Source organism: Dasypus novemcinctus, chromosome 18 (assembly GCF_030445035.2).
Source record: "Dasypus novemcinctus isolate mDasNov1 chromosome 18, mDasNov1.1.hap2, whole genome shotgun sequence".
Classification (NCBI taxonomy): Eukaryota; Metazoa; Chordata; class Mammalia; order Cingulata; family Dasypodidae; genus Dasypus; species Dasypus novemcinctus.
This window is the reverse complement of record NC_080690.1, coordinates 62,839,302-62,867,095: the sequence shown is the minus strand read 5'-3', so window position 1 is coordinate 62,867,095 and position 27,794 is coordinate 62,839,302. Positions and strand designations below refer to the sequence as shown.

Below are 27,794 nucleotides of genomic sequence, written 5' to 3'. Positions count from 1 at the left end.
AGTTTTTAGAAAGTGTAATGAGGCAGAGTATGCAAGGGAGATTTTAGTAAAGAGACTGGAGACAAGAAGTCAAGCAGTATTTTGAATAGGAGTTGTTGAAGGTCTGGATTATTTAGCTTTATGAGAATGGAGAGAATGACAGAACTGAGAGATGTTAAAGAATCAGCAGGATCTGATGAAGTATTAAATATGAGAAACCAAAGGAGAGGGTGCTGAGAAATAGCGGTGTCACCAAGAGAAATGAGCAAGGTGAGGGGGAAAGCCAGTTTGTATGAGGAGTCATTTCAGAAGGTATTTGGATGTGGGTGTGATGAGTTCTGAGAAGTAGTAGGGGCTAAGAGCCCTACTCTGGGTTTAGGGGCTGTCTGCAGAGGGGCCTTGAAGTTAAGGAAAGATGGTGGGGTGGAGGGAGAGAGAAGGACGTGAGTGCTATCTGTGTGGAAGTTGCAATATCTAGGTGGGGGGTGGCAGGAGGAGAACTTCCAAAACGGAAAAAGTTGCTGCTTCTAGTAGTCTTGGGTTTGGATGTGCTCCTTCAGAGAGCCAGGAGAAGTTTGGAAATGGAAGGACCGTGGATGTGGCACACATATTCCAAAAGCTTGGAAGTGAAGGGAATGAGATAATAGATATATATTTAGTGCAATTAATAAATAATTATACAGATTAGAAGAGCCCTGACTCTCTGAAAAAGCAGGGGGAAAAAAGAGCTGGGAATAAGGACAAGATTGAAAATGCTAGAAAGATTTCCATATGACTGAACCTGTAGAGACCCTTGTGAGCCAGAGCTGTGCTGCTGCATCTGATTTCCTGGAACCTCCTTTCTAGGAAATGTTTTATCTTCCTGATAAAGAGGTCCCAGAGATCTTTTACTGATGAAATCATCTCTCACGGAGCGAAGTAGGCAATCCTCCCAGGCAGGTTGGAGCTATGTGGCCTTTTGCTTCCAGATCTATTCACTTCATTAGCAGGTGTACAAATGAATTTACCCAATTCTCTGATCACTAGAACAAATGTCTGCAGACTTAATAGGCTTACTCTGATTCCCCATTGAGCAATTTCTACCCTCTCTCTTCTGCCGGTAAAGAAGACATTGTCTGAAATGAAGTAGTAACAACTATGAGGCAGCATGTTTAAGTCTGACTTATAATTTTTATTATAAATACAGAGAACTCAATTTTACAAATAATTCAGAAATGGCCTTTGCCAGGCAAAATTAAATAACACAGCATAGTATGGATGAGGGGAAGTACACAGTCTGTGTCAGGGCTAGCTAACCCTGAAAGAGGTACCTGAGTGCAGAGAACTCCCAACTAATCCTCTTGGAGGATGCCTCTTAGGCACAGTGTGAGATCAAGAGTCAATATTGAGTAAAACATTTCTCTTAGCCCCAGAGAATCCCCTCTGTGTAGAAGACTGGATAAGAAGTACATTTGCTTCTCCTTCTCCGTTCCTTTTTATTCTAAAACACAGGAGACCCAGAGACCCTCCATAGGAGAAAATATAAATTTCAAAAGCTGTTCAAGAATCCTAGGGTCCAGCCATAACCTTCCCCTCCAGCTCTAATGCCCTTTCACAGCACTCATTTCCCAAGGGGCATCAGCACCGGTGCAGCTTTTTCGGCTGTAAACAGTGTCACCAGCGTGAGTGACAGTGCTCCCTTTAGGGGGCTCCCACTTCTCATGGACTAAACACACCTTGGCGGAGGTCAAGTTTCCCTGAGACAGCAAGTGGGGCAGATAGACAGTGGAAGGTGGGTGCACACGCAGAAACATAGAACGGCACTTGAAGATTGGTCTGGGATGTCTAGAAGCAGAGTCAGAGCCATTTCTAGCCATAAATGAAGAGAGCCTCTTCTTCCTAATGTCTGTTTGGAGCCCCTAACAAAAAAGCTTTGAGGAGCTCCTGACTGACCTAAAGGGTTTTGAGTGACTTCTTTCACCTAAAGCAGTGGGAGATTGGATTACACAGCTAAGCTAAGTAAAAATAACTCCTTTCACATAAATACTAAGCAGTTACAAATATTAGAAAGGAAGAATGTCTCAGAGTAAAGGGGAATGGGGAAACCCAATACCACAAAATTTGCAATAATTTAAATTACTCCCTGAAGGGTAGTTCTCTGATTCCTTTCCCAAGTCCCCAGCAGACGAGCTCAATTAAAAGTAGACTCCCTCCTAAAGTTGTAACCCCACTCTACCCTCTGTGGATGTTTCCTTGAAGAAAGCCCATAAATATATTAAAATATACATGTGCTTTTTGCATTTTCCATGAAGAATCGCCTGTGGACCTTGGCAGATAGTTTTTCTAGTTGCTTCTAGGGGGTTCTCTGGACTCAGGCTGACCAAAGGCCTTAAGTGGTAATTTAACTAAGCAGCACGGTGGACAACACTGCCAACAGACAAAGGTGTAGAATTCCCTAGTTTAGTATTGGTTATGTATTTGATTTTCCTGTGTATGCTGCTTCACACCAGCCTTTGGAGAGATTGGAGAAGCCACTACTGCTTTTTAACTTTTTCTTTCTTTTCTTTTCTTTACATATTAATCAGTGGATAAGGACATAATCTTCCTTCAAGGTTATGGCAAACTGAAGTTGGACTCTGATAGGACAGGACTGGAGTGGGAAGGGATGAGTAATTTTTAAAAAGTCTTGGTTAGGAAAGGGGGAAGGGCAGGGAGGTTCTGGCAACTTTCCCAAAGTCTGCTTTGCCAAATTTCAATGAAAAGGAAGGCAAAATTTCCTATAGACTCCGGGATGTACCTTCCAATGTATTGACACTGAAGGGAGGGTCAGTGACGAGGCAGCTTGGAGGTGCTGCGTTAGGGAGTGAAGTGTGGGCTTCTTCCCTCTTCCCCTGGGGGTAAGGGGATCCCCATTGCTGATGGGGATGAGAGGCTTGGAAAAAATATATCAAAGTGCAGTGAGCAGGTCAGGTTGCATCACTTTTTTACTTCTGAATACACTGTTTCTGTGTCTGTTGGGGATGCGGAGACTGAAGTTGGTTTTTTCAGTTGCTGGGCATTGAAGTTCACAGAAGAATATGCAACTTCATCCGTCTGAAAAACAGGAATAGTCTATTAAATCAGTGTCACAGGCTGTACACTCACCTAGTGTAATTCCGCAGGTGCTATCACCAATTTGTACTTGTATCTTTGGAGAAGGGCTTTTGTCACCTACTGTCTCTAATTGGTAAGACCTTATTGAATGGTCATTAGAAGAGATAAATGGTGGTATTCAATGAGAACAAACAAATGACAAGCACATTTAACAATATGGATGAATCTCACAAAACATGATGTTGAACGAAAGAAGTAAGACATTTAAGGATGTACTGTATTTTTCACTTACATAAGAGCAAAAACAAGTAAAACTAATCTAGAGCATAGGAAGGCAGGATAGTGGTTTCTCTCTGGAGGGAAGTGATGACAAGGATTTTATTTGGGGAAGGGGAAATTGTCATATTACATTTCTTGATTTGGATGCTGTTTACACAGGTGTGTTCAATTTGTTAAAGTTTGTACATTGTGAGAGTATACTTGTGACTTATGTACTGCTTTGTATGTATGTATATATCAAAATGTTAAAATGAGAAAAATTCTCTATAATTATTATAAAGTTAAGGAATTGGGACCTCAGACCCATTATAATGTAAATTATCCTTTTTACAGTAGGAGCAGGATTAGACTGAAGGTAGAGAAGAGAGAATTACTTAGTGCTTCCTTGTGGTGGGTACTGTGCTGGGTGGTTAAATTAGTTATGCCATTTAATCCCTTCAACTTCTCTTTGTGGTAGGCAGAATGCCCATTTTATAGGTGACAAAGCTGAGGATCAAAGAGATTACATTTTTTGCCCAAGGTCACAGAGCTACTTCAAAGACTCAGAGCCAGGATTCAAAGACAAGGTGGGAATAATCCAAAAATCTATGTTCTTGCTATAAGATAGACTCATGGGAGCAATTAAGAAGTACTTTTTTGTTGCTGCATTGAGGAACTTTGACCCAAACTTGATCTCACATTTGTGTCTTCAAGAATATAGAAATAGGGAAGCGGACTTGGCTCAGTGGATAGGGAGTCCGCCTACCATGGGAGGTCCATGGTTCAAACCCCGGGCCTCCTTGACCCGTGTGGAGCTGGCCCATGCACAGTGCTGATGCACACAAGGAGTGCCCTGCCACGCAGGGGTGCCCCCCATGTAGGGGAGCCCCACGCGCAAGGAGTGCACCCTGTAAGGAGAGCCCAGCGCGAAAGAAAGTGCAGCCTGCCCAGGAATGGCGCCGGACACACGGAGAGTTGACGCAGCAAGATGTCGCAACAAAAAGAAACAGATTCTCGTGCTGCTGACAACAACAGAAGCGGACAAAAACAAGAACACGCAGCAAATGGACACAGAGACCAGACAACTGGGGGGGGCGGGGGCAGGGGGGGAAGGGAGAGAAATAAATCTTAAAAAAAAAAAGAATATAGAAATATTTCCATGAGAAAACAGGCCAGCGAAACTGACTGTGCTTACCGTGTTAGATGAGATATCAGAATGTCCCTGACCTGGGAAAGCAAAAGAAGAGTTTCAAATCCATGAAAATGCAAAGTTGACTTACAGCCTTAGAATAGTTAGTGTTCCTAGACTGCTCTGACTCCTGGTTGAAGGAAGTGGCTGGTGGGGGTAGGGTGGCCCATGACCAGTTAAGGAATTCCACTTCCCTCAGAGTCTATGGTCCAGACCTAAAAGCATTAGTACCAGGGGAGGAGCAGGAGTCCTCAGTCCACTTCTGAAGACTTCTACCAGTTCACAAGGCCTTGATTTTTTCCCCAGATGCATTTCTCAGCAACAGGATCCAGTGGCAAGGCAGGGCATGGAGACCCACAGCACCAGAGCACCCATAAGACAGGGAAAGTCTCACCAAGGAAATGCCCATATCCATAATAGAGCAGCAGGGGAGGGGGTGGAGATGAGGAAATGGATCTTGGAAACATGTCCATCTTACTCAGGCCGGCTAGGCCTCGGTGGAGTGAGCATCTCTCCTGGGGCTTTATCTTGGGAATCTTTGGTGATGAGGAAGGGTTTGAGGACCTATGCCAATTAAAGGCTGGGAAATGGAAATCCCCTCTGCAAAAATTCAGAAGGTCACGAGTGGGAGAGCAGGGCATATGGTGGAACATGCCAGCTCTCACTGGGTGAGTGGCTTTACTTACTGTGGTTGGTTGTTGAGGATTTGTGCTCTGTGAGATCGCTCTGGACGCTTGCCCTAAATAAATATCAGACACTGTGACTGCTATTCCCAAGTATAAGATCTTTGCTCCCTGAATTAGGAAGGACACTCAGCAGATAATTTGTTGGGGCTCCTCAATGTTCATTCCTACTATGGTTAGAACTGCCTTTCCTTCTTAGGGCCTCGTTTCTTCAATCTAACTACTATTCCTCCTAGTGTTTACTCCTTTCTTTATCAGCTGCTTCTGAGCCTACTTTTAGCCTAAGACCTTTCCTTTTTTGTTTTCCAGGGGTAGATGCTGATACTTTTCTTTATTGTGCAAGAGGCCTTTTGGTTGTTTCTGCTTTCCCGTAGATTCTCTTCCTGTCTACCCCTCCCTTTCTCTGTCTATCCCCTGCAGTGGTCAACAGAGCATATGACTTGCTTTGTCCTGATGTGCTTTCCATTTCCTTATTTGTTTTCCTTCTTGAACTTTGGCTTCCTGATTGGAGGGCAGAGGAACATACCTGGGTCTACCCCCTCTAAGCTCAGATGGGGATGGGAATAACCAAGTCCAAGAGTCAGCGGGGTACGGGGAGCATGAAGACCAGGGAAGAAGAGACCTGCAGGAATTAGTGCTGAGAAGCAGGAGCTGAAGAAGGAGATCCAGACCCAGAATCAGAGATGGAGAAGACACCCTTCCCTCTCCTAAGCATGGCATTTGACCTGGGGGAAAGACAAACAAGAGGAAAGGCCAGCATACCCTCCAGACTTTCTCCTATACAGAAAATACACCACAGCTGTTATCAGAACCACCCCAGCCAGGGCTCCGATCACGATGCCAGCAATGGCCCCAGCTGACAGGCCAGGAGAACTTCCTTGTGCTGAATCAGCTGTCAGGGACAGAAAAGAGAAAATGGTAAAGGTGAAATTCTTTACAGTACAGGTGCCCTGGGAAACAACCCTAAACATGAAGTAGTCTCTACTCGTCCCATCAAGGACTACATTTTCTTTAAGAAGGTCACTCTGAGGTGATCAGCGCACTATATCCTTACGTCAGTTTTCTCTCATTGTGTCCCTAGGTTGATGACCAGTCTTGCCTCAATTCTTTCCTGACATTTCTGCACTCAGTTATTTTTCATGGTTTGAAAGTGTGAGTAAGTCTGATTGCTATTTTTGTCTGGTGTTCGAACCTCCCCCCTTTTCGTGGTTGCATCTTTTTCTCTTTCCCAAGTGTGGCAGACATGCATGTGTTCCTCCCCGCTCTCCTGTGGTGGGCCCTGAACTGACGGAAGGCCCCAGTTAGAGCACTCTGAATTCACCACCTCCTTTACAGAGGCCATGCTTCCCACGGGCTCCAGCAGGGGTACTAAAGCAGGCCCACTTCTGCGAGACATGGTGTTCTTCCCCACTGGTCCTGAGGAAACTCTCTCAGTACTGCACTGCAATGTAAAATTTCCTTCCCTTTCTCTTTCACAGGGATAGGACCTGCATCATGGTCTGACCACGTACCCAAGCTCCTCCAGCTCTTGCCCATTTTCCTTCCCTGGTATTATCTCCCATGTCTTATTCCATCTTGGCTACTTCTCAGGAGAGGAAAATTAATACGCAAGGCTTGAAACTGTACTTAAGTCCTTTTATCCCCTCTCCTATATTTAGTTAGTAACCATGTCCCACTGGGTTTCTTGTGTAAGGCCTTTTTTTTCCCCATATGTAATATATTTTGAATTTGTTTATTCTTTTACTTCTGCTGCTGCAATCATTCAGGGCTTAGGCTTCACCAGTCAATGCAAGGCTGATTATTAATGCAAATGCTAACTTCTATATATTGGGTACTTACTATGTGCCAGACCCTATGCTGAATACTTGTATCTCATCTGATCCTTACAATAACTCTGTCAAGAACATACTATTCCTATTTTACAGAAGAAAAAAAGCCCTGAGGCTTAGAGTAGTTAAAAAAAAACATTTACACGTACAGGGAAGGGACTTTTTAATGTGTCATAAGTCATTAGGGAATGAGGACGGCCCAGCCCTTCCTCCACCACCTTCAGGCCTGCAGAGGTTCCGCCTAAAGTTTTTCTCCAAGTGAAGAGGACACTGGTTGGGGATTGAACACCATGGTGAAGGAAACCTCTAGAGAGAAGTGGTTTCCATGTTAATGAAAGGCTGGTACTTTTTGCTATGTCTGTAAACTGTACCACTTGGACACTGCTCCTTTCTCCCATAAGGGCCATCATGGGTGTATCCAACTAGGTGTCCAGTATGTCTGATCCATGTTCTCCCTTTGTAGACCACATATGGCCAGTGTCTACCGCATTACACAGCTGTGAGTTCAGAACCAGGACACCACTCAGATGAGGCTGCCCTGGAGCTCACTTTCCCATTTCCCTGCTGCTTGGCCCAAGTGAGGCTCAGCCACTGACTGTACTAGTGAGCAGACTCCAGGACAAAGGCACACATGACGTATACACCCCCCGAGTCCAAACATAGACTGTGTGAGAGTCAGGGTACTGGGCGAGCTGGAGGCAGAGCTCTCTATCCTGCTCATCTCCTCGGTGAGCTTGGTCATTCCCTCACTTGAGGAACAAGATAGTGAGCTTGTTTCAAAGGCTTAGAAAATCCCTGTGGTATGTGCAGTTCAGAAAAAAACAACAACAGACAACATAAAGGGATGTGTTACTAACAGAAAGAAGCAACCTGACCTTTAGGATGCTTTTCCCTTCCCATCTGTGAAGAATTTCCCACTACATTGGGGTCTCTGGTTGAGAGAACCCCTTCCCCACATTCCAGATGGAACCAAGATCTGTCCTGAGAAATAAGAGAGCCAGGGCAAGGAGCAGCCTCCAGAACTGCAAAGGGAGGACCCAGACTTAGAATTTGGGATTTGCAGGTTTCTACTGAACTGGGAAAGAACTTCATCCAGGATCTTTCTGGAAAACCAGCCTCAGGGCTGCTGGGCCAGGGGGCCACTTACCGGAGACCGTGATATTCCTGACTGTGGTCCTATTGAGGCCAGTGACGTTGTTGTGGACATGGCAGGTGTAGGGTCCACTGTCATTCACAGACAGGTTGAGGATAAACAGCTCTTGTGTGTATTGCTGGGGCCTCCCCTTGATAAGCCAAGAATACTGTGCGGGTGGGTTAGAGGCTGCGAGGCAGAAGAGGCTGAGCTTTGCCCCTGGAGGGTAACTGGAGCCAGGGGGGGAGATGGTGGGGGTGTCGGGACCATCTGGAGCAAAGAGAATAAGTCCACAGAGTGATGCCATCAGGTGAAGGGGAAGCTCCTGGTCTGTGTCAGGGCCTCAGTGTCCTTCCGACCTTGTCCCACACCACCCTCATCTTTAAAGGTCCACACACCACAAGCCCCTGTGCTCACTGAGTCTAATCTGAGATCATTGACCTGGTTCTCCCAGCACAGGTGCTGACCCCAAGGGTCTCAGGACAGGAGAAACCCCCCTCCTCATCTTGACTGCAAGGCTGGGCCTGCCCGGATATGCCTGGGAAGGAAGTCATGGGCAGCCTGTGTGTCCAGGGCTTGAGGGTCTGTGCACTTGGACCTGAGAGGACCAGTGTGGCCTGGCCCCTGGCTGCATGGATTTGGGCAGCAGCCTGTGCCACCGAGGAACAGAAGTTACTCACAGAAAACATTCAGGGTGAAGGGGTCACTGCGACGGACACTCACTGGGTTCCTGGTCCAACACTCATAAGGTCCTGTGTCCTTCCTTGTGACATTGTGTATAGTGAGAATCCTGTTGTCCAGGGACAATTGCAGCCTGGAACTGTCTGGGAGGCTCTGATTGTTCATCGACCACTGGTAGGTTGTGTTCTGAGTCTCAGGTTCACAAGTTAAGGCCACAGAGCCCTGGCCCTCCACGAGGTCAGAGGTGTTGCTCCTGATGAAGGGTGTGGGTAACACCGCTGTGGACAGCAGAGAGAAGGTGAGCCTCTACGGTACATGGATCCTCCAAAGGCATCTTCCTATCAGTGTTGGTGTCTCTCGCCTCTCAGACAATACTGAGTCTCTAAAACATTAGCAGGACTTTGTACTACTAGAAAAATGCTTATCAGCCTGGGCACTCAGAGAATTTGGGGACCCCCTACTCTTTGTCCAGGAGGGCACAGACCCTCTCCAGTGCTAAACAAGGGGCAGCGTTGGGTCAGGGAAGGTGCAGGATGGGAATCAGGGTCCCTGGCACCTCTCCTGGGCTCTGCAGTGACCAGATGGTGCCAGCCCCACCTCGGCCCCCTCACCTTAACATACGTTTGCTGAGGTCCCTCCCAGCTGCACAATGTACAGTCCTGCTTACTGTGTCCTGGAGATCTCATTCTTCAAAGGTGTCTGAGAGATGGGCAACGTGGGTCCTCTCATTGTCTAAAAGCCCATGGACACTGGGCAGCCTGGCTAGGAGTTGGGTGTTGGGAGAGAAATAACCCAGAGGAGATCCAGAACAAGCCTGGGGGGTAGTTTTGTGTTCAGGCCGAGGGCCGCATGGGAGGCAGTTCTTCCCAGGGAGTTGATGGTGACTAACAAGAGGCTGTAACCCTGTACAAGGCACAGCAGAGCATGAGGAATGAGCTAGAACCAAACGTAGGAACAGGCGGGAGCTGGCTGCCTTTGACAACAGAATCCTGTGCTCTGCCCTTGGTCTTTAAATTCCCTTCTTCCCCTGATGAGGTCCAGCAGGAATCATGTTTATCTTTCCTGAAATCATAGAAATGTTTTCAAGTGCACAAGGGGTGATTGGTGGAGACAGAGGAGATCATAAACTTACTGAGATATGGCTCTTACAGACCATTTGTTTGGGCAGATCTGTGATACAAATTTGGGGAGAAATAAATTTTTTCCATATATGAAAATGGTTATTAATGGCCCAAAGATCTAAGACCACTTACTGGAAGGAATATTTCTAGAGAGAGCTATGAGGTCTTAGACCAAGCTCTGAGTCCAGCAAGGTACCTATTATGACCAAAGGAAAGATGCTGAAATCTGTTCTTCAGTGACCCCTGGGAAGACACAGAATTGATCAGAGGGCAGTTCTGAGGAGTCTCAATTATGTAAAAGGAGGCGAGAAGCCAAATTAGTTGAAACATTTTGTGTCATGGTAGTAAATTAGCAAATGCGTCCATGCACTAATTCCTATGGAGAGGCAGGAAAAGGGGAGGAGACTGGCAGAGGTACGAGGAATGCTTTCTTTCACTTCTTCTGACCTCAGGAATGACATGGATGGGTCCAAGCTGAGCAGTGACAATGTGAGATGCCAGTGGCTCAGGCAGCTCCCTACTGAGAAGACCCACCTTATGACGATGGTGTTATGATGGGGAAATGGGTGTGTGAAGTGGACAGTGAGACATCAGACAGCACCTGGTGTGACCTGCTTCTCAATAGTGAATGGTTTGGGACCACTGGGGAGAGCTGTGAGTCTCACTCCAGTGAATGATGTGAGTTACAAGAAAAATGGGTGAGCTGGGCCCTTGTGCTTTGGGGTGGCAGACCTTTCCCCTCTGCCACTGAGTCTCTGGTGTGTCAGATAGAGGAGTCACATGACCACAACACACGGCCTGTTCCATTTGCTGGCATCACCAAGGGGAAGGGCCCTGGAAGGGACACACTGGAAGCTCCTTCTGCTGACTTGAGTCAATTGGCTCATGATGGAGCTTCATGGGGTGGGTGGGCCTGCCTACAGGTGGTGGTGGGGAGGGAACAGGACTGTCAGCCATCAGCAGGAGGACATGGGAAAGTGTAAGGGGAGGAGGAAGCGGTGCAGAGCTGGGGCAGTTCCCAGCTGGAATGAAAGGGGAGGAAGATGAGGAACAGGGAAGGAGCAGAGAGCCAGAAATGCCCATGGCATGAGCAGGTGTGTTACAAGTGACTCAAAGACCCCAAAGACCAAGAGCCCCACGTGGCCCCAGAACAGGACAGCTCAGCCCTGAATACCCCACCTGGCCAAGCAGCCCATGTCATCCTGGACTCAGCCCCAGGGGGTCAGAGGTGTGGGACAGAGGTCTCAGCCCTGAGGCACAGGGCTCCTGGGTGGCCAGAACCTCCTGGGAATCTGCATCAAGGCTCCGGCTCTGAAGAAAGTGTGGATGATTCATTCATTCAGTCACCATTCCTTCCTTCCTTCCTTCATCTAAGAGCAATGGAGAGTTTGTTTCTTGTGGGCCCTGAGCTGGTTGAAGGGTGTGCAGTGGGGAGAGAGAAAGCAAAGTCTTTTTATCCAGTGGGGGTGACACCAACACTTCAGCCAACAAACAAACCCATGATTACCTGTCTATGTAGTGAGCACGTGGAGAGGCCACCGGGGAGGGGCCTGGACATAAGGGGCACAGACTCTGTTGATGCAGTAACTAGTTAGTCTAACACTGACTAGTTCTCCACTTGCTCTCACTTCCCAGATGGAAATCTCTACCTCTACATTAGGATTGTTTATGAGGAAAGGATTTGAAGTAAAGGCTGCTCTCCAGGTCCAACGATGCCTAATTAGGCCACGTGGGGAAGAAAGGTCAAGGCTGTGGCTGCAGACAGACCAAGACTTTGATCTGCCCATCACAGCCCACGGGACCCCAATTCAGTGACTATGGCATCCCCCAGTGCCTCTGTTTCCCCTCCATAAAACAGGAAAAATGATAACTGGTACGTGGCTTGCCACATTGTCTGCGAGTTAACTTTAAAATCCTCACAATCACCTGATCCAAAGCTTGGTTGGAGGAGCCACACAAATAAACAGCACTTGTTATAATTTTCTCTGTGGAGGGCTCCCTGGGCTGACCCCTGGTGGACAAGGAGCGTCTTCTCTCCCCTGTTCCTCTGGGGATGCTGACCTTCCTGGGGCCTCTCCCACGCTCCCCAGGACAGTCAGCTCACAGCTTGTGACCGTGTGTGTCTGGGCTCTCCCTGCTGGGTCTCGGGGAAGGCCTCAGCTCTGCCAGGCCCTGCTGGAGCCCTTGGGGCTGAGCCCTGGCTGCTGACCAGCTCCAGGAGCCACGGGGCTCGGGCAGCTGGGAAATCCTTGCTCCAGTCAGCCCTGCCCTCAGCCACACCCAGGCCTGGCCACAGGCTCCCCAGGTCACCTGGAGTCAGAAGCCCTGCACAGGGGTCAGGGAAGGGGCTTCCTGGGCTGAGCTTCTCCGTGGGAGTCCAGGGGCCCCTCAGGCCAACGCCCAGCTGAGTCCTACAGGGTCTGTCAGGGCCAAGTTCATGGGGAGGGACTCGGGGTGGGCCTGAGACCAAGCTCCCTCCGCTGAGTGACCCCCCAGCAGGCTGGGCCTTTTCTCTGCAGCAAATGTCTGCAGAGGTGGATTCAGGGAGGGAATTCTGATCTAATGCAGTTTGTCTCCCCTGTGTGGATCCTGCCCTCCACGCTCAAACCCCAACACAGGGAGGGAATGCAGAGGGGGTGTGGGCCCAGCAACGCATCGACCCGCCCACCTCTCCCCCAACCCACAGAGGTCACAGAAGGTCACTCACGGTACACGCGGATCTGTCCAGAGGTGCTATGACCATCAAAGTTTGCATCTGTGATTCGTAGATGAAAGATTCCTGAGTCATTCTGGGTGACCTTCTGGATCAGCAGGGATCCATTAGGGTATATGGTCTCTCGACCACTGTGAGCAGGTCCTTGGGTTATTTGTTGAGTGTTTGTTATAAGTGATAAAATTTTTTGGTTGGAGTCCTCTCTCTCCCCTTTGAACCAGTGGTAGGCTTGAGGATTCTCTGGCTGATTGTGGACAAGCAGAAGAACATCGCTGCCTTCAGCAGCATCTACTGGCTTAGATTCAATCGTGAGCTGGGCTGTGACCGGCCGGCTCCAGAAGATCAAAAGTGAGACTAGGTGGGAAGAGAGAAAATAAGTCAATCCTTGGGCATGTTCTGGGGTGGAGCGATGGCTCCTGGAGACTGAGCAGGTCTCTCCCCCCTCAGGCACCTGCTCACACCAGGGCTTGTCCTGGGGGCCTTCCCTGCTGCCTCCTCTCCAGCCCCTCTCTCTTCCCCTCTCTGACCCCCCTGCCCTGTCTCCTTGAGGCGCCATCAGCACCTGACATCACATTCTCCTTCAATTTGCTTGTCCTTCTTCATGCCCCATAAATGTTTGCTCCATGAGGGCTGGGGCTTGTCATGTTCCCTGTTGACTCCCCAAAGCCTGAACATGCTGTGCTGTGAGGGAAGGAGATAATGCGTGTTCCCAGGGCCCTGCATATCCTGGTGTTTATTTAGCAGTACATATAAAGATCAATTCCGAGGTTCCTGGATGGGCATTGGTTGGTGCCCCTTGTCATTTTCTTCTGGAGTGCCCATGTGACAAAAATCATTTTTGTGCAAAATATATGACCAGTGACGACTAATTTAGAAAACTTAGAGCAATTGTGGTTTTCCTCCCTCGTGCCAATTGTGTTCCTGGGATTTGGCTGTTGCCGAGAGCCCCCTCTTCTCTCGTCCCCTCCCTTAAGGCTCTGAACCCCAGCCCTCTCTCCCCTCTCAGACCTCGCCCCCCCAGGACACCCAGCCAGTCTCTGCTCTACTCGCCTCCCACACCAGGGCCCAGTCCCCTCTCACCTGTGAGCAGGGGCCCCTGCCAGGGGGTGCACTTTCTGCGGGGAGGGCCTGAGGGGGGCTCCATGGGTCTCTGCTGCCTGCGCTGTGCCTCCCTGTGTGGAGAAGATTCTGGCCCAGACAAGCTTCAGACACAGCTGCTCCTGCCAGCGGGCTCTAGGCCCTTCCTCCCTCTGCCCTGAGCCTCCTCGGGGGCAGGATTGCTTCCCCGGTCACGTGGTGGGGCGGGGTGTGCTCTGCCCTTGCCTTCTCCCCTCCCCTTGCAGCCTCCTCTGTGTCTCCCCTTCTTTCCCTTTCCTTCTGTGCAGTTTCCTTTCTCTGGGAGCTACTAGGGACTCTGCTCTCTCCATCGATGATTTTCCACCCCCAACACACACAGAAACACTCACATTTGTGCACAGTCCCACCCACACACACGCACACACTCCACCCCAAACATGCACACACTCGCCTTTGGTTGGGTCGAGAATAACCCAGCCTCAGTTTCCCTATGTGCTTCCCTGGATCTGGCTCAGCCTCCCCTGCTTTCTCCTCTCATCCCACCAGCATTTAACTTTATGAGGAAGTAAAACAACCAGGGGACACCTCAGAAGTGCTGTTACAGCAGCTGCCCAGGGACGTGTGTGCCCGCCAGGTGAGGTGCACCTGAGCCTCTGCACCTAACAGGTCTGAAGTGAAGAGGATCTAACTAGTCAGTTGACCACAATTTGATGCAGGGCTGTGGGGGCCCTGGACCCTGAGTGGACCCCACCCCCACCTGCACTGGCCCCCTGCTCCTTTGTGGACCTTCCTGGGCCCTCAGCACTAGGGGGTCATTTCACTGTGTGACACAGAAGCCCAGCTGGGCTCCCCGGGCTCCCAGTTTCCTCACACGTGCTGGAAGGTTGAATTTCCACCCAGTGAGAAGCTCACAGACGTGGCTCTGGGGGCCGTGAGGGGCAGGTGAGGATGAGGGTGAGGGGGTCCCTCCTTCCATCTCCGGGGACTCCAGCCTGGCCTCTGCTTCTATGGACTGAATCTCGAGTTTCTGGGTCTCAGAGGCACTGGCAGGACCTGGGGAGGTGGGGCAGGTTCCTCCTTGTCCTGGAGGAAGGGTCTGCATGGTGGGGCTGGTGGGCTTTGGGCCCCATGTCCTCAGGGAAGGTGACAGTGAGACCCTCCCTGTCTGTCTGGCTCAGCCCTGGGCAGAGCCTGTCCGTGTCCTCTCTGACTGTCCAGGGGCCTCTGGCCTCTGCCCTGCTGACTCCTGTGGCCACCCTGCTCTTCCCATGGGTGAGGCCCAGCAGGGAGGGGCGCCCAGGCACCAGCACACAGGGCTCTCAGGGGCCCCAGGAAGGAGCAGGCAGGACAGAGGGGTCCCAGGAGGCTCCCAGAAGTGTCTGTGGGAGCTCAGGATGGAAATCAGGCTCCTTCTCACCTCCTCACCCAAGGCCAGGTTCAGGCCTCAGGGGAATCCTTTCCTGTGCTGCTCAGTGTGTCCTGCTGGCACCCCCTGGTGTCCATGAAGAGACCTGCAGCCAACGTCCCTGGCTGCCCCAGGCTCCACAAGGTGGGCCCTGTCCTGACCCCTGAGTCCTGATGGGCTCTGACCTCCAGGTTGCAGAGTCAGCCCCAGGTCATGTTCGCTGGGGGTCCCCGGCCACCCCGACTCCACCCAAGTGCAGGGTGAGCCCCGGAGTGGACGTGTGTTGTCAGAGGGTCAGGAGGAGCATTGCCTCAGGAGGAGCTCCCTGTGCCTGAGGATAAGGCAGGGCCCTGGGGTGTCCCTGGAGGCTGTGGGTGGGGCTGGCCTGGAGCTGGTGCCCTGAGGCCCGTGTTTCCCTCCGTCCCATCCCTGGGCCTGGCATCAAAGCCACCCCTGTCCCTTCTGTCATCTCCTCTAGTCCCTCCTCAGCCCCCGGAACCAGAGCAGCTCCCCTGGAGACTCACTGGGTCCTGGGGCTCCTCTGTCAGGGAGGGGAGGCCTGTGGTGTCCCTCAGCCCTTCTGCGATGGGGACAAAGGCAGGTGCTGTGTGAGCCTGTTCCCGGCCTGCACATGAAGCTCCCGCCTCCCCACGACTCCTGGGGCTGGTGGGATGGACTCAGGGACCAGCCAGGGCTCTCCACAGCCCAGGGCCCCGGGCTGGGCAGACCCTCCCTAACTGCTCTGTGCTCACGGGGCTCCTCCCCTGGTGGCAGCTCTTAGACCTGGGATCTCGAGTTGTGTGTCAGGTCAGGTTCTTGGTGAGGAGAGGAAGGACTCGGGCTGTGGGCTCAGTTCCTCCTGGAGAAGTGAAGTGACCACAGGTTAGAGATGGGCTGGGTGTGTCAGTTTCCTGGGAACAAAGCGATTTCTGACTTCTCACTGAAGGGAAAGTGCCAAGTGTCCTTGTGGCATGACTAGAGCCGCCCTGGGGTGGTGACCTTTTAGGTGAGGTCAGGAGCACGAGTGGACGTTGTCAGGGAAGGATGGCGGGTGTGGAGGGGTGGAGGCTGCAGAGCAACAGCGTTCAGCTGGAGGAACTGACAGGGTCCAGTGTGGGGGGAGATTCGAGAGCGGGGACATCCGTGGGCTGAGGCGACCTGGTGGGGGTGGGACCTGCGGGCTGTGGGCGCCGCTGAGGGAGGCTCCGCGCTGCGGGGCGCTCGGCCGCCCCCTGGTGGACAAAGAGGACAGTGCGGAGCAGAGGCCCCTGCCGGCGCTGTTGGGTGTTTTTAGTCAAGGTCAACCTGTAGACGTGTCAGGGGCCACATGCCACGTCAATGACCCGCCGTCCGTGCCTCACCCCTCCCCAGTGCGATGACCCGAACTCACATTCCTAGGAACTCGGGCCAGTGCGTTTCCGTCTCTGGCGTGCTACGCTGTGGCCTCGGGCGCCGTGATGTCTGAGGCCCGAGCGCGGGGCGGGGGAGGGTCTGGAGCAGAAGGGGAGGAGCAGGAGCCAGGCCTGTCAGGAGGGCGGGTCTGTGCCAGGGAGCGAGGGGGAGAAGGAGAAGCCGCCTTCGCTGTCCTGCCAGGGCCTGGGGCAGGAGCAGGGGTCCTGACTCTGGGCAGACAGCGCCCTCACCTGTCCGTTGCCGGCGTCAGGTAGGCGGGAGCTCCTCCCCTCCTGCTCCTCAGCACCTGGGCTCAGGCGCACCCTGGGCCCTGCCGAGTCCTCACCTGCTAAGTCCCCGTGGACAGGGCTGTGGCTGCTGCTCTGTCCCTATCGGTGTCCCCGGTGCTGAGATGGCTTCTCACGCCAGGCTGGACGCCCACAGGGCCTGGGTTTCCTCCTCGCCTCCCTCCTCCCTTCCCATTTCTCCGTGTTCTGCCCTGCACCCCTTCCCCTGGGCCTCTGCTGAGGGCCTCCCCTATCCACCACGCCCCCTGTCCGCGCCCATCACAATATGCTCGGCTCCACTAGACCCTCCCCTGTTCTCTGAGCCCCTGCATTTCCGTAAGGAAGCAGGGAGAGGGCGCGGTGGTGCTCTCCAAGGTGCTGCCCTTTCTGGATGTTTTGCAAATGAGCAGCCCTGGAGTGTCACCAGGAAGGAGGTCCCTGGAGAGAGTTCTCCATCGGGGGTGCCTGGCTCACAGGTGAGAGCTTTGCTCCTGGAGTGGGAAGGGACCCGGCTGCACCCTGTCCTCCAGCTCCTCCGTCTCCGGGAGTCTCTCTCTGTAACTTGCCCTCGTGCTATCCCTGAGCCTGCCGAAGTCCCTATTGCAAGGCTCAGCCTGGTCAGAGTGTGGTGTGGAGATCTTCGAGCCCTGTCCTAGCCCCCAGCACAGAGTCTGCATCACAGGACGGGTCAGGTAAAGTCAGAGCCATGGGAAGGGGTGTCCTGGGGATGGTGCTGATGCTGACGCCCCTCAACCCCTCTCCTCCTCCTGCAGAGTTCTCCATCCTCTGCCCTCAGTGGATCCTATCCTCAGTGTTTTCAGGTGGAAATCACAGAACATCCACTTAACCAATGCACAGACCAGACCTTCAGTGTGTTCACGATGCTGTGCAACCACCACCTCTCTCTAGTTTCTAGATGTTTTCATTACTCCAGAAGAACACCCCATCCCCATTATGTACTTCCTCCACCATGATCTCCCTCTCCTCCCCCGGCAACCACCAACATGCTTTCTGTTCCTGTTATTTTGTGTATATTCTGGGCATTTCATGTGAAAATACAAGATGTGCTCCCAAGGGACCCTCACACTTGGTACCCCAAACACCGTGCTGTGAAAAGCCCAGCCACACAGTGACCTGTGTCATTTCCTGATGCACAGTCTCAGATGATTCCAGCTCCCAGTCCTCAAGTCATCTCACTTTAAAAAAATGACATTATTGAGATATAAATCACATATCGGGAAGTGGACTTGGCCCAGTGGATAGGGCATCCATCTACCACATGGGAGGTCCGTGGTTCAAAACGCGGGCCTCCTTGACCCGTGTGCAGCTGGCCCATGTGCTGTGCTGATGCGCGCAAGGAGTGCTGTGCCACGCAGGGGTGTCCCGTGCGTAGGGGAGCCCCACGCGCAAGGAGTGTGCCCTGTAAGGAGAACCGCCCAGCGCTAAAGAAAGTGCAGGCTGCCCAGGAATGGTGTTGCACACACGGAGAGCTGACACAACAAGATGACGCAACAAAAAGAAACACAGATTCCAGTGCTGCTGACAACAGCAGAAGTGGACAAAAAGAAAAACACGCAGCAAATGGACACAGAAAACAGACAACTGGGGTGGGGGTCGGGGAAGGGGAAAGAAATAAATAAAAAATAAATCTTAAAAAAAAAAATCACATGTCATACATTCCACCCACTCAAATTGTATAATGCAGTGGCTTTTAGTATATTCAGAGAGTTGTGTAACCATAACTGCAATGTCAGAAACTTTTCATGACCCTGAAAAGAGACCCTGCACCGTTTAGCCTTCAACCCCCAATCTCTCTATTCCCCCCAAACCTAGGAAACCACTAATCTACTTTCTGTCTCTGTGGATTCACCTATTTTGGACATTTCATTTAAATGGAATCATACAATGCTACTTGCTTCTTTCAGGTTTTTAAAAAGAAATTTTAAACTTAATTTTGTACATTTAATAATTGAAAATATAAACAATAATTAAAAAGAAGAGAACAGTTGAATGAAAGCATACATTTCTCAAATTAAGTGTACCGGATACATATAAAATTTTTAAAAATCATATAATATGTTACACAATATATTTGGTTCATAGTAATGCAATCATACAGTATTTGTCCCTTTGTGTCTGGCTTGCTTCACTCAACATAATGTCCTCCAGGTTCATCCATATTGTCTTATGCTTTATGACTTCATTTCTTCTTGTAGCTGCATAATAGTCCATCATGCGAATACACCCCAGTTAGTTTATCCATTCATCAGTTGATGGACACCTGGGTATTTCCAAGTTTTGGCAATCGTGAATAATGCTACTATGAACATTGGTGTGCGGATGTCTGTTCATGTCACTGCTCTCAGTTCTTCTGGGTATATACCCAGTTGTGGTATTACAGGGTCACATGGCAAGTCTGTATTAAGCTTCTTTAGGGACTGCCAAATAGTCCTCCATAATGTCTGTACCATTCTGCATTCCCACCACCAGGGAATTAGTGTTCCTATCTCTCCACATCATCTCCAACACTTGTAGTTCAGTCTTTTTAATAGTGGCCTTTCTGATAGGTGTGAAGTGATATCTCACTGTAGTTTTGATTTGCATTTCCCTAATCATTGGTGATGTTGAGCATTTTTTCATGTGTTTTTTTTTTTTTCTCTATTTGTATTTCTTCTTTGGACAACTGTCTATTCAAGTCTTTTGCCCATTTTTTAATTGGGTCATTTGTCTTTTTATTGTTGAGCTGTAACATCTCTTTATAGATCATGGATATTAAACCCTTATTTGACATGTGATTTCTAAATATTTTCTCCCATTGAGTAGGCTGCCTTCTCATCCTTTTCACAAAGTCCTGGGAGGTGCAAAAAGGTTGTAATTTTGAGGAGGTCTCATTTATCTATTTTTTTCTTTTGTTGTATTGCTTTGGGTGTAAGATCCAAGAAACCAGCACCTACTACAAGGTCTTGAAGATATTTCCCTACATTTTTTTCTAGAGTTTTATGGTCCTGCCTTTCATATTTAGGTCTTTGGTCCATTTTGATTTGATTCGTGTATAGGAAGTGAGATAGGGGTTCTCTTTCATTCTTTTGATTATAGATATCCAGTTTTCCCAGCACTATTTTTTGAAGAAACTGTTTTGTCTGATTAACATGGACTTCGTAGGTTTGTTAAAAGCCAATTGACTGTATAGGTGAGGGTTTATTTCTGGATTCTCAGTTCTATTCCACTGATTGTTGTGTTATCTTTATGCCAGTACCATGCTGTTTTGACCACTGTTACTTTGTAATATGTTTCAAGGTCAGGCAGTGAAATTCCTCCCATATCGCTCTTCTTTTTTAAAATGCCTTTGGGCATTTGGGTGCACTTTCCCTTCCAAGTGAATTTGGTAATTAACTTTTCTAATTCTGTAAAGTAGGCTGTTGGAATTTTGATTGGTATTGCATTGATTCCATAAAACATTTTGGGTAAGATTGGCATCTTCACTATATTTATTTTTCCAATCCATGAACACAGAATGTCTTTCCATTTGTTTAGGTCTTTTAAAATTCCTTTTAGCATTGTTTTGTAGTTTTCTTCATATAGGTCCTGTACTTCTTTGGTTAAATTAATCTCTAGGTATTTGAGTCCTTTTGTTGCTATTTTTTTTTTTTTTTAAAGATTTATTTATTTATTTAATTTCCCCCCCTCCCCTGGTTGTCTGTTCTTGGTGTTTATTTGCTACGTCTTGTTTCTTTGTCCGCTTCTGTTGTCGTCAGCGGCACGGGAAGTGTGGGCGGCGCCATTCCTGGGCAGGCTGCACTTTCTTTTCACGCTGGGCGGCTCTCCTCACGGGCACACTCCTTGCGCGTGGGGCTCCCCCACGCGGGGGACACCCTTGCGTGGCACGGCACTCCTTGCGCGCATCAGCACTGCACGTGGCCAGTTCCACACGGTCAAGGAGGCCCGGGGTTTGAACCGCGGACCTCCCATATGGTAGACGGACGCCCTAACCACTGGGCCAAAGTCCGTTTTCCCCTTTTGTTGCTATTTTAAATGGAATTTCCTCCCTTATTTCCTCCTCAGATTGTTCAGTACGAGTGTACAAAAACATCACTGGTTTTTGCGTGTTGATCTTGCATCCCGCCACTTTGCTAAACTCATTAATTAGCTCAGGTAGCTTTGTTGTGGATACTTTAGAATTTTCTAAACACAGGATAATGTCATCTGCAAACAGTGAGGGTTTTATTTCTTCTTTTCCTATTGGATACCTTTAATTTTTTTTTCTTGTCTAATTGCCCTAGCTAGAACTCTAGTACAATATTGAATAACCATGGTGACAGTGGGCATCCTTGTCTTGTCCGGATCTTAGAGGGAAAGTTTTCAACCTTTCCCCATTGAATATGATGTTGGCTGTGGGTTTTTCGTATATGCCCTTAATCAGACTGAGGAATTTTCCTTCTATTCCTATCTCTTGAAGTGTTTTTATGGCTGCTGGATTTTGTTGAATGCCTTTCTGCAACAATTGAGATTATCATGTGTTTTTTTCCCCTTCAATTTGTTAATGTGGTGTATTAGATTGACTGATTTTCTTATGTTGAGTCAGCCTTTCAGACGAGGAATAAATCCCACTTGGTCATGATGTATAAGTCTTTTGATATGCTGTTGGATTTGATTTGCAAGCATTTTGTTGAGAATTTTTGTGTCTTTGTTTTAGAGATATTGGTTTGTAATTTTCTTTTCTTGTAGTATCTTTATCTGGCTTTGGTAGTAGGATGATATTGGCTTCATAAAATGTGTTGGGTAATTTTCCCTCCTCTTCAATTTTTTGGAAGTGTTTAAACAGGGTTGGTATTAATTCCATTGAAATGCTTGGTAGAATCCACCTGTGAAGTCATCTAGTCGTGGACTTTTCTTTGCTGAGATATTTTTAATGTTGGATTCAATCTCTTTAAATGTGATTGGTTTGTTAATTTCTTGTATGTCTCTTAGCATCAATGTAGGTTGTTTGTGTGTTTCTAGGAATTTGTCCACTTCATTTAAGTTGTCTAGTTTGTTGGCATACAGTTTCTCATAATATCCTCTGATGATCCTATTTATTTCTGTGGAGTCAGTCATAACTTCTCCACTTTCATTTCTGATTGTATTTATTTGCATCTTCTCTCTCTTTTTTGTCAGTCCATCTAGGTGTTTGTCAATTTTATTGATCTTCTCACAGAACCAACTTTTGGTTTTGTGATTTTCTCTACTTCGTTTTTTATTCTCAATTTCATTTATTTCTGCTCTCATCTTTATTATTTCTTTCTTTCTGCTTGCTTTGAGATTGGTTTGCTGTTCTTTTTCTAGTTTTTCTAGTTTTTCAGCTAAATCTTTATATGAGTTTATCTCTTTTTTCTTTTTTTCTTGTACTATAGGCATTTGGGCAATAAATTTCTCTCTCAAGGCTGCTTTTGCTGTATCCCATAAGTATTTATATGTTGTGTTCTTGTTTTCATTTGTCTCAATAATTTTACTGATTTCACTTGCAATTTCTTCTTTCACCCACTGATTATTTAAGAGTGTGTTTTTCAGCCTCCACAGATTTGCGAATTTACTTTTTTCCTGTCTATCATTGATTTCCAGTTTCATTTCATTATGATCTGAGAAGGTTCCTGGTATAGTTTCAATCTTTTTATATTTATTGAGAGCTGCATTGTGCTCTAACATGTGGTCTATCCTGGAGAAAGATCCATGGGCACTTAAGAAGACTGTATAACCCACTGAGCTTAATTGCAGCATTCTGTGTATGTCTGTTAGGTCTGACTCATTTATCACGTTGTTCAAGTTCTCTGTTTCCTTGTTGATCTTCTGTCTAGTTGTTCTATCTAATGATGTGGGTGGGGTGTTGAAGTCTCCAATGATTATTGTAGAGATGTCTATTTCTCCTTTCATTTTTTCCAGAGTTTGTCCTATGTATTTTGGGGCACCCTGGTTAGGTGAAAATATAGTTATAACTAGGGATTGTCCTATTTTTTAAAAAAAGATTTACTTTCTATTTATTTTTCTCCCCTTCCCCCCTCCCCCTGTTGTCTGCTCTCTGTGTCCATTTGCTCTGTGTTCTTCTGTGTCCACTTGCATTCTTGTCAGCGGCACTGGGAATCTGTGTCTCTTTTTGTTGCATCATTTTGCTGCGTTAGCTCTCCATGTGTATGGTGCCACTTCTGGGCAGGCTGCACATTTTTTCATGTGGGGCGGCTCTCCTTACAGGGTGCACTCCTTGTGCATGGGGCTCCCCTACATGGGGGAAAGCCCTGTGTGGCATGGCACTCCTTGTGCACATTAGCACTGCACGTGGGCCAGCTCACCACACGGGTCAGGAGGCCTGGGGTTTGAACCCTGGACCTCCCATGTGGTATGTTGGTGCTCTATCATTTGAGCCAAATCCGCTTACTGGATTGTCCCTTTTATTAATATATTATGGCCTTCTATATCTTTTAAAACTTTTTTGCACTTGAAGTCTGCTTCGTCTGGTATTAGTATCGCTACCCTGGCTCTTTTTTGGTTATTGTTTGCATGGAGAATCTTTTTCCAACCTTTCCCTTCCAGCTGTTTTGTATCCCTGCATCTAAGGTGAGTTTCAGTAAGCAGCTTATGGATGGCTCATGTTATTTTTATCCATTCTGTCAGCCTGTATCATTTGATTGGGGCATCATTCAATGATATTACTGTAAACGCATTATTTACTTCCACTATTTAATTCTTTGGTTTTCTTTTCTTTTTTCTTTTTTTAAAGATTTATTTTTTATTTCTTTCTCTCCCCTTCCTGCCACCCCCCAGTTTTCTGCTCTCTATGTTCATTTGCTGTGTGTTCTTTCCTGACCACTCCCATCCTTATCAGCGGCCCCGGGAATCTGTGTTTCTTCTGTTGCGTCATCTTGTTGTGTCAGCTCTCCTTGTCTGCAGTGCCATTCCTGGGTAGGCTGCACTTTCTTTTGCGCTGGGCAGCTCTCCTTACGGGCGCACTCTTTGTGTGTGGGGCTCCCCCATGCGGGGGGCACTCCTGTGTGGCAGGGCACTCCTTGTGCGCATCAGCACTGCACATGGGCCAGCTCCACACGGGTCAAGGAGGCCCGGGGTTTGAACTGCGGACCTCCCATGTGGTAGACGGACGCCCTAACCACTGGGCCAAGTCCGCCGCCCTTCTTTGGTTTTCTTATGTCAAATCATATTTTTGTCTTTTTACTCTTTTTTTTATCCTTACTCTATTCTTTCTTCTATACTCTCCTCCGGACCTCTCTCTCCTGTCTTTTTATTTCATGTTCTAAGGCTTCTTTTACTGTTTCCTACAAAGGTGGATTCTTCTTTGCAAACTCTCTTAGTTTCTGTTTGTTTGTGAATATTTTATACTCACCTTCATATTTGAAGGACAATTTTGCTGGATAAAGAATTCTTGGTTGGCGGTTCTTTTCAGTCTCCTAATTGTATTATACCACTGTCTTCTTGCCTTCATGGTTTCTTAAGAGAAATCTGTGCTAAGTCTTACTGGACGTCCCTTGTACATGATGGGTTGCTTCTCCCTAGCTGTTCTGAGAATTTTTTTCTTTATCTTTGACATTTGACATTCTGTGTAGTATGTGTCTTGGAGTATGTCTCTTTGGATTTATTCTGATTGGGGTACTGTGCATTTCTTGGACATGTAAATTCATTTCTTTCTTGAGAGTTGGGAAATTTTCAGCTACTATTTCCTCAAGTACTGTATCAGCCTCTTTTCCCTTCTCTTCTCCTTCTAGAACTCCCCTGACATGTGTGTTGCTGCATTTTGTGTTGTCATTCAACTCTGTTGCCCCTACACAATTTTTCCCATTCTTTTCTCTCTTCGACTTTAGTTCTTCTGTGTTTGGTATCAGCTACTCTTTCTTCTCCCATTTTGAGTCTGCCATTGTATGCCTCTAATATGTCTTTCCTTTTTTTTTTTTTTAAAGATTTATTTTTTATTTATTTCTCTCTCCTTCCCGCCACCCCCCAAGTTGTTTGCTCTCTATGTCCATTTGCTGTGTGTTCTTCCATGACCGCTCCCATTCTTATCAGCAGCACCTGGAGTCTGTGTTTCTTTTTGTTGCGTCATCTTGTTGTGTCAGCTTACCCTGTGTGCAGTGTCATTCCTGGGCAGGCTGCACTTTCTTTTGCGCTGGGCAGCTCTCCTTACTGGGTGCACTCCTTGTGCATGGAGCTCCCCCACGTGAGGAGCCCCCTGTGTGGCAAGGCACTCCTTGCGTGCATCAGCACTGTGCATGGGCCAGCTCCACACGGGTCAAGGAGGCCCAGGGTTGAACCATGGAACTCTCATGTGGTATGCGGACGCCCTATCCATTGGGCCAAGTCTGCTTCCCTCTAATGTGTCTTTCATTCTCATGAGCTCTGTTACTTTTCTGTTCCAAGATTTCAAATTCTTTGCTCTTGCTCAATGTCTTCTTGATGTCATTTATCTTTTTAGTTATATTGTCTTTCAACTCATTAATTTGATTTTGGAAATTGGTGTGCATCTTGTTAATTAGTTCTCTCAAATCCTATATCTCTTCTGGGTCTTCAATATATTCTTTTTCTTTCTTTTTTTTTTTTTTAATATATTCTTTTTCTTGGGCCATGTCTTATATTTTCTTAGCATGACTTAGAAGTTTTTGCTGATGTCTAAGCATCTGATTAGGATATAGTTTCCTCAGATGCTCAATTTCTTTCTTTTTTGTAGGAATATAGTGGTGGGAGGCTGTGAACACCGCTTTTTGATTCTTGTCTTGACCTTGGTTGTTAGGATTGCCCCTGCTCGTTGCTCAAAACTGGGCTCCAGACCCAGTAATTGGTTCCAGACCGGCTTCCTAGGGTCTTGGATGGGGGTGGGGGGGGGGTCTGGGGGAGTTATAAATGCTGGAAAAAAGCCTCTCCTACTTATTTTTAATTTTCTCATTGTGCTTCCCTGGTCTGCCAGTAGAGGGCGATCGTTGGCAGCTCTCAGTTCAGTGCCTGGTCAGAGCATGTTTTGTTGCGGCACAGAAAGGATCAGAGTGACAGGGCTTCCTATCTGGAGGTTAGAGCCTAGTAATTCAATCTTTCTCTGAGATAATTCTCCAGCCTTCTCTGGCAACCCCCTCCCTTTTCCTGGCTAGGAAACATACCCAATCCCCTCTGAGTCCTCAACAGTCAGTCCCTGTTAGTAGGGGAGGAGGTTGGGAGGGTCGTATATCTTTAGTCCTTGCTGGCTCCAGGGCAAGCAATGGTGCAGCCCACCCAGCCTGGAAGGGCTCCAGGGACACAGCAGACCAAATATGAGTCAAAGGCTGAGTCGGCCTTAGGCTGTGTCCCTTCTCTCCCCTTTCCTGGGTGGTAGATCCCAGGAACCCCCTCTGTCTGTAGGCCCAGGCCCAGAGCCCTGAGAATTCGAGTGTCTTTAGTGTGGGCAGGGTGCCGGCAGCGGCAGCCGTGAGTTTCAACTAACTGTTCTGTCTTCGTGATTCCCCTCCTTTGTCCCTTTCTCCTCTCAGCAGTGTTCAGCCTTTGCCTGGTGTTCTAAACCCTAGAAGACCTTTTCCAGGCTATTCCAGCCTATCCTCTAGCTCTTTTTCTGGAGGAGACAAGAGTCCCGTGTCTTTCTAGTCTGTCATCTTGGAGGAACTCGTTGCTTTCACTTTGTGACTTGTTTCTTTCACTTAGCTTAATTTTTCAAGGTTCATCTGTGTCATGGCATATAGCTATACTTCATTTCTCTTTATGCCAAATAATAGTGCAGTATATGGATAATAATGTCCATTCATCAGTTGGTGAACATTTGGTCATTTCCAGTTTTTGGCTAATAAGAATAATGCTGCTACGAACAAGTTTTTGAGTTGATGTATGTTGGAGAAAAACAGCACTCACTGGGACCCGGAGACTGATTGACCACAGGCAGAAAAAGAATTTATTGAGAAGCTCTCCCAATGGAGGGGGTCTGAAGAAGAGACTTCAGCCCACTCCTGGAAGGGGGGATTTGAATTTATACAGAACTTTCCTAGGCAGGGAAATGATAGTTAGTGGGATGGGGTTGAGGGTCCGAGTGAGGTGCAGGGGCCAATAGGAAGTTCCAGAGGTGAAAATTTTCCCTGATAATGGGTCAGGGAGTTTATGGTTTCTTGGAATGCCACAGGAGCAAATGTTTCTTTTGACTTGCAGGGTTTTAAAGAGCTTCTTTTTTTCTTTCTGATATGTAAATAGTGAAGGTTTCTGTCTCCTTCTGATATGCAGGTAGAGGTAGTAAAGAGCTCCATCTCCCTCTGATGTGCAGATAGTGAAGATCTCTATCTCCCTTTACTCTTGTCTCTGTGAGGTTTCTGTATTTAACCCATGAGGAAGTGCAGAGCCCTCAGATACATGGGAGGGAGTTTGCCTTTTCCCCAGTGCATATCAGGGGAAACAGAGCTACAGCTTGTTAATTATTGGGAACCTTAATGTTCCTAACTCTTTGTTGATACATATATAGGGGGACCTGGGTATTGGGGTATATGGTACTGGGCAAGATGGGAGGGTGAGGGGATTTGGGGTGTTGGCTCAATTCTGGCTATTTCCTGTTGTCAAGGGGTGGAGGAAAGAAGTTCCCTTCCAGCCTGTGTCGTGGGCTGTGGTTTCAGGTCCCGCTAGGGTTGGTATCGTTGTTCACGCAGCAGAAAGATGCCGTTTATGTATTTCTGGGTTGTTGACTGTATGATTCCGTGTATGAATCAGGCAAGAAGCTGTAAGAGACAAGGACAAAAAAGAAGAAGCAATACTATTAATAATGGTGTTATAATGGGTAAAAGGATTGCTTTTAAGGGTGAAGAAAAATAAGAAAGGAATGAGGATAGCCATGATTGATTTTTATAGTTATTATCTTGGGCTCTCTGAATGATTTCTATGTTTTTTTTTCAGGACTTTAAGATTTTTTTTTTACCTGACCAGTTCTGTTAATGTAAAAATAAGTTTCATTTATGATTACACAGGTGCCTAGTACATCCTGT

The 27,794-nt window shown here is 47.9% G+C and overlaps 1 protein-coding gene across 3 annotated transcripts; it reads right to left on the bottom strand.

Annotated features, from left to right (window-relative positions):
* Window positions 1–2,924: 2,924 nt before the first annotated feature.
* LOC101436526 (cell adhesion molecule CEACAM6-like) lies at window positions 2,925–13,927 on the bottom strand. Of its 3 annotated transcripts, XM_023592022.3 has the most exons (8): window positions 13,738–13,926; window positions 12,652–13,011; window positions 8,823–9,101; window positions 8,158–8,412; window positions 5,944–6,073; window positions 5,185–5,237; window positions 4,505–4,536; window positions 2,925–3,051 (listed from the first exon to the last, which is right to left on the bottom strand). In XM_023592022.3, the coding sequence occupies exons 1-8, from the start codon at window positions 13,799–13,801 to the stop codon at window positions 2,935–2,937; spliced, it is 1,290 nt and encodes a 429-aa protein (XP_023447790.1). In that variant the 5' UTR covers window positions 13,802–13,926; the 3' UTR covers window positions 2,925–2,934. The 3 variants fall into 3 exon arrangements, with proteins under 3 accessions (XP_023447790.1, XP_023447792.1, XP_023447791.1); XM_023592024.3 differs by lacking the exon at window positions 8,158–8,412 and having other exon boundaries at window positions 13,738–13,927; XM_023592023.3 differs by lacking the exon at window positions 5,185–5,237.
* Window positions 13,928–27,794: the final 13,867 nt, after the last annotated feature.

Bases quoted from the DNA above. Each gene is read 5' to 3' on its own strand.
- LOC101436526 (XM_023592022.3), bottom strand. From the start codon at position 13,801: ATGGAGCCCCCCTCAGGCCCTCCCCGCAGAAAGTGCACCCCCTGGCAG. The intron at 9,102-12,651 runs GTGAGTGACCTT...TGCTGTCCACAG, and splicing joins TGGACAGATCCGCGTGTACC to CGGTGTTACCCACACCCTTC. The intron at 6,074-8,157 runs GTAAGTGGCCCC...TGTCCCTGACAG, and splicing joins CAGGAATATCACGGTCTCCG to CTGATTCAGCACAAGGAAGT.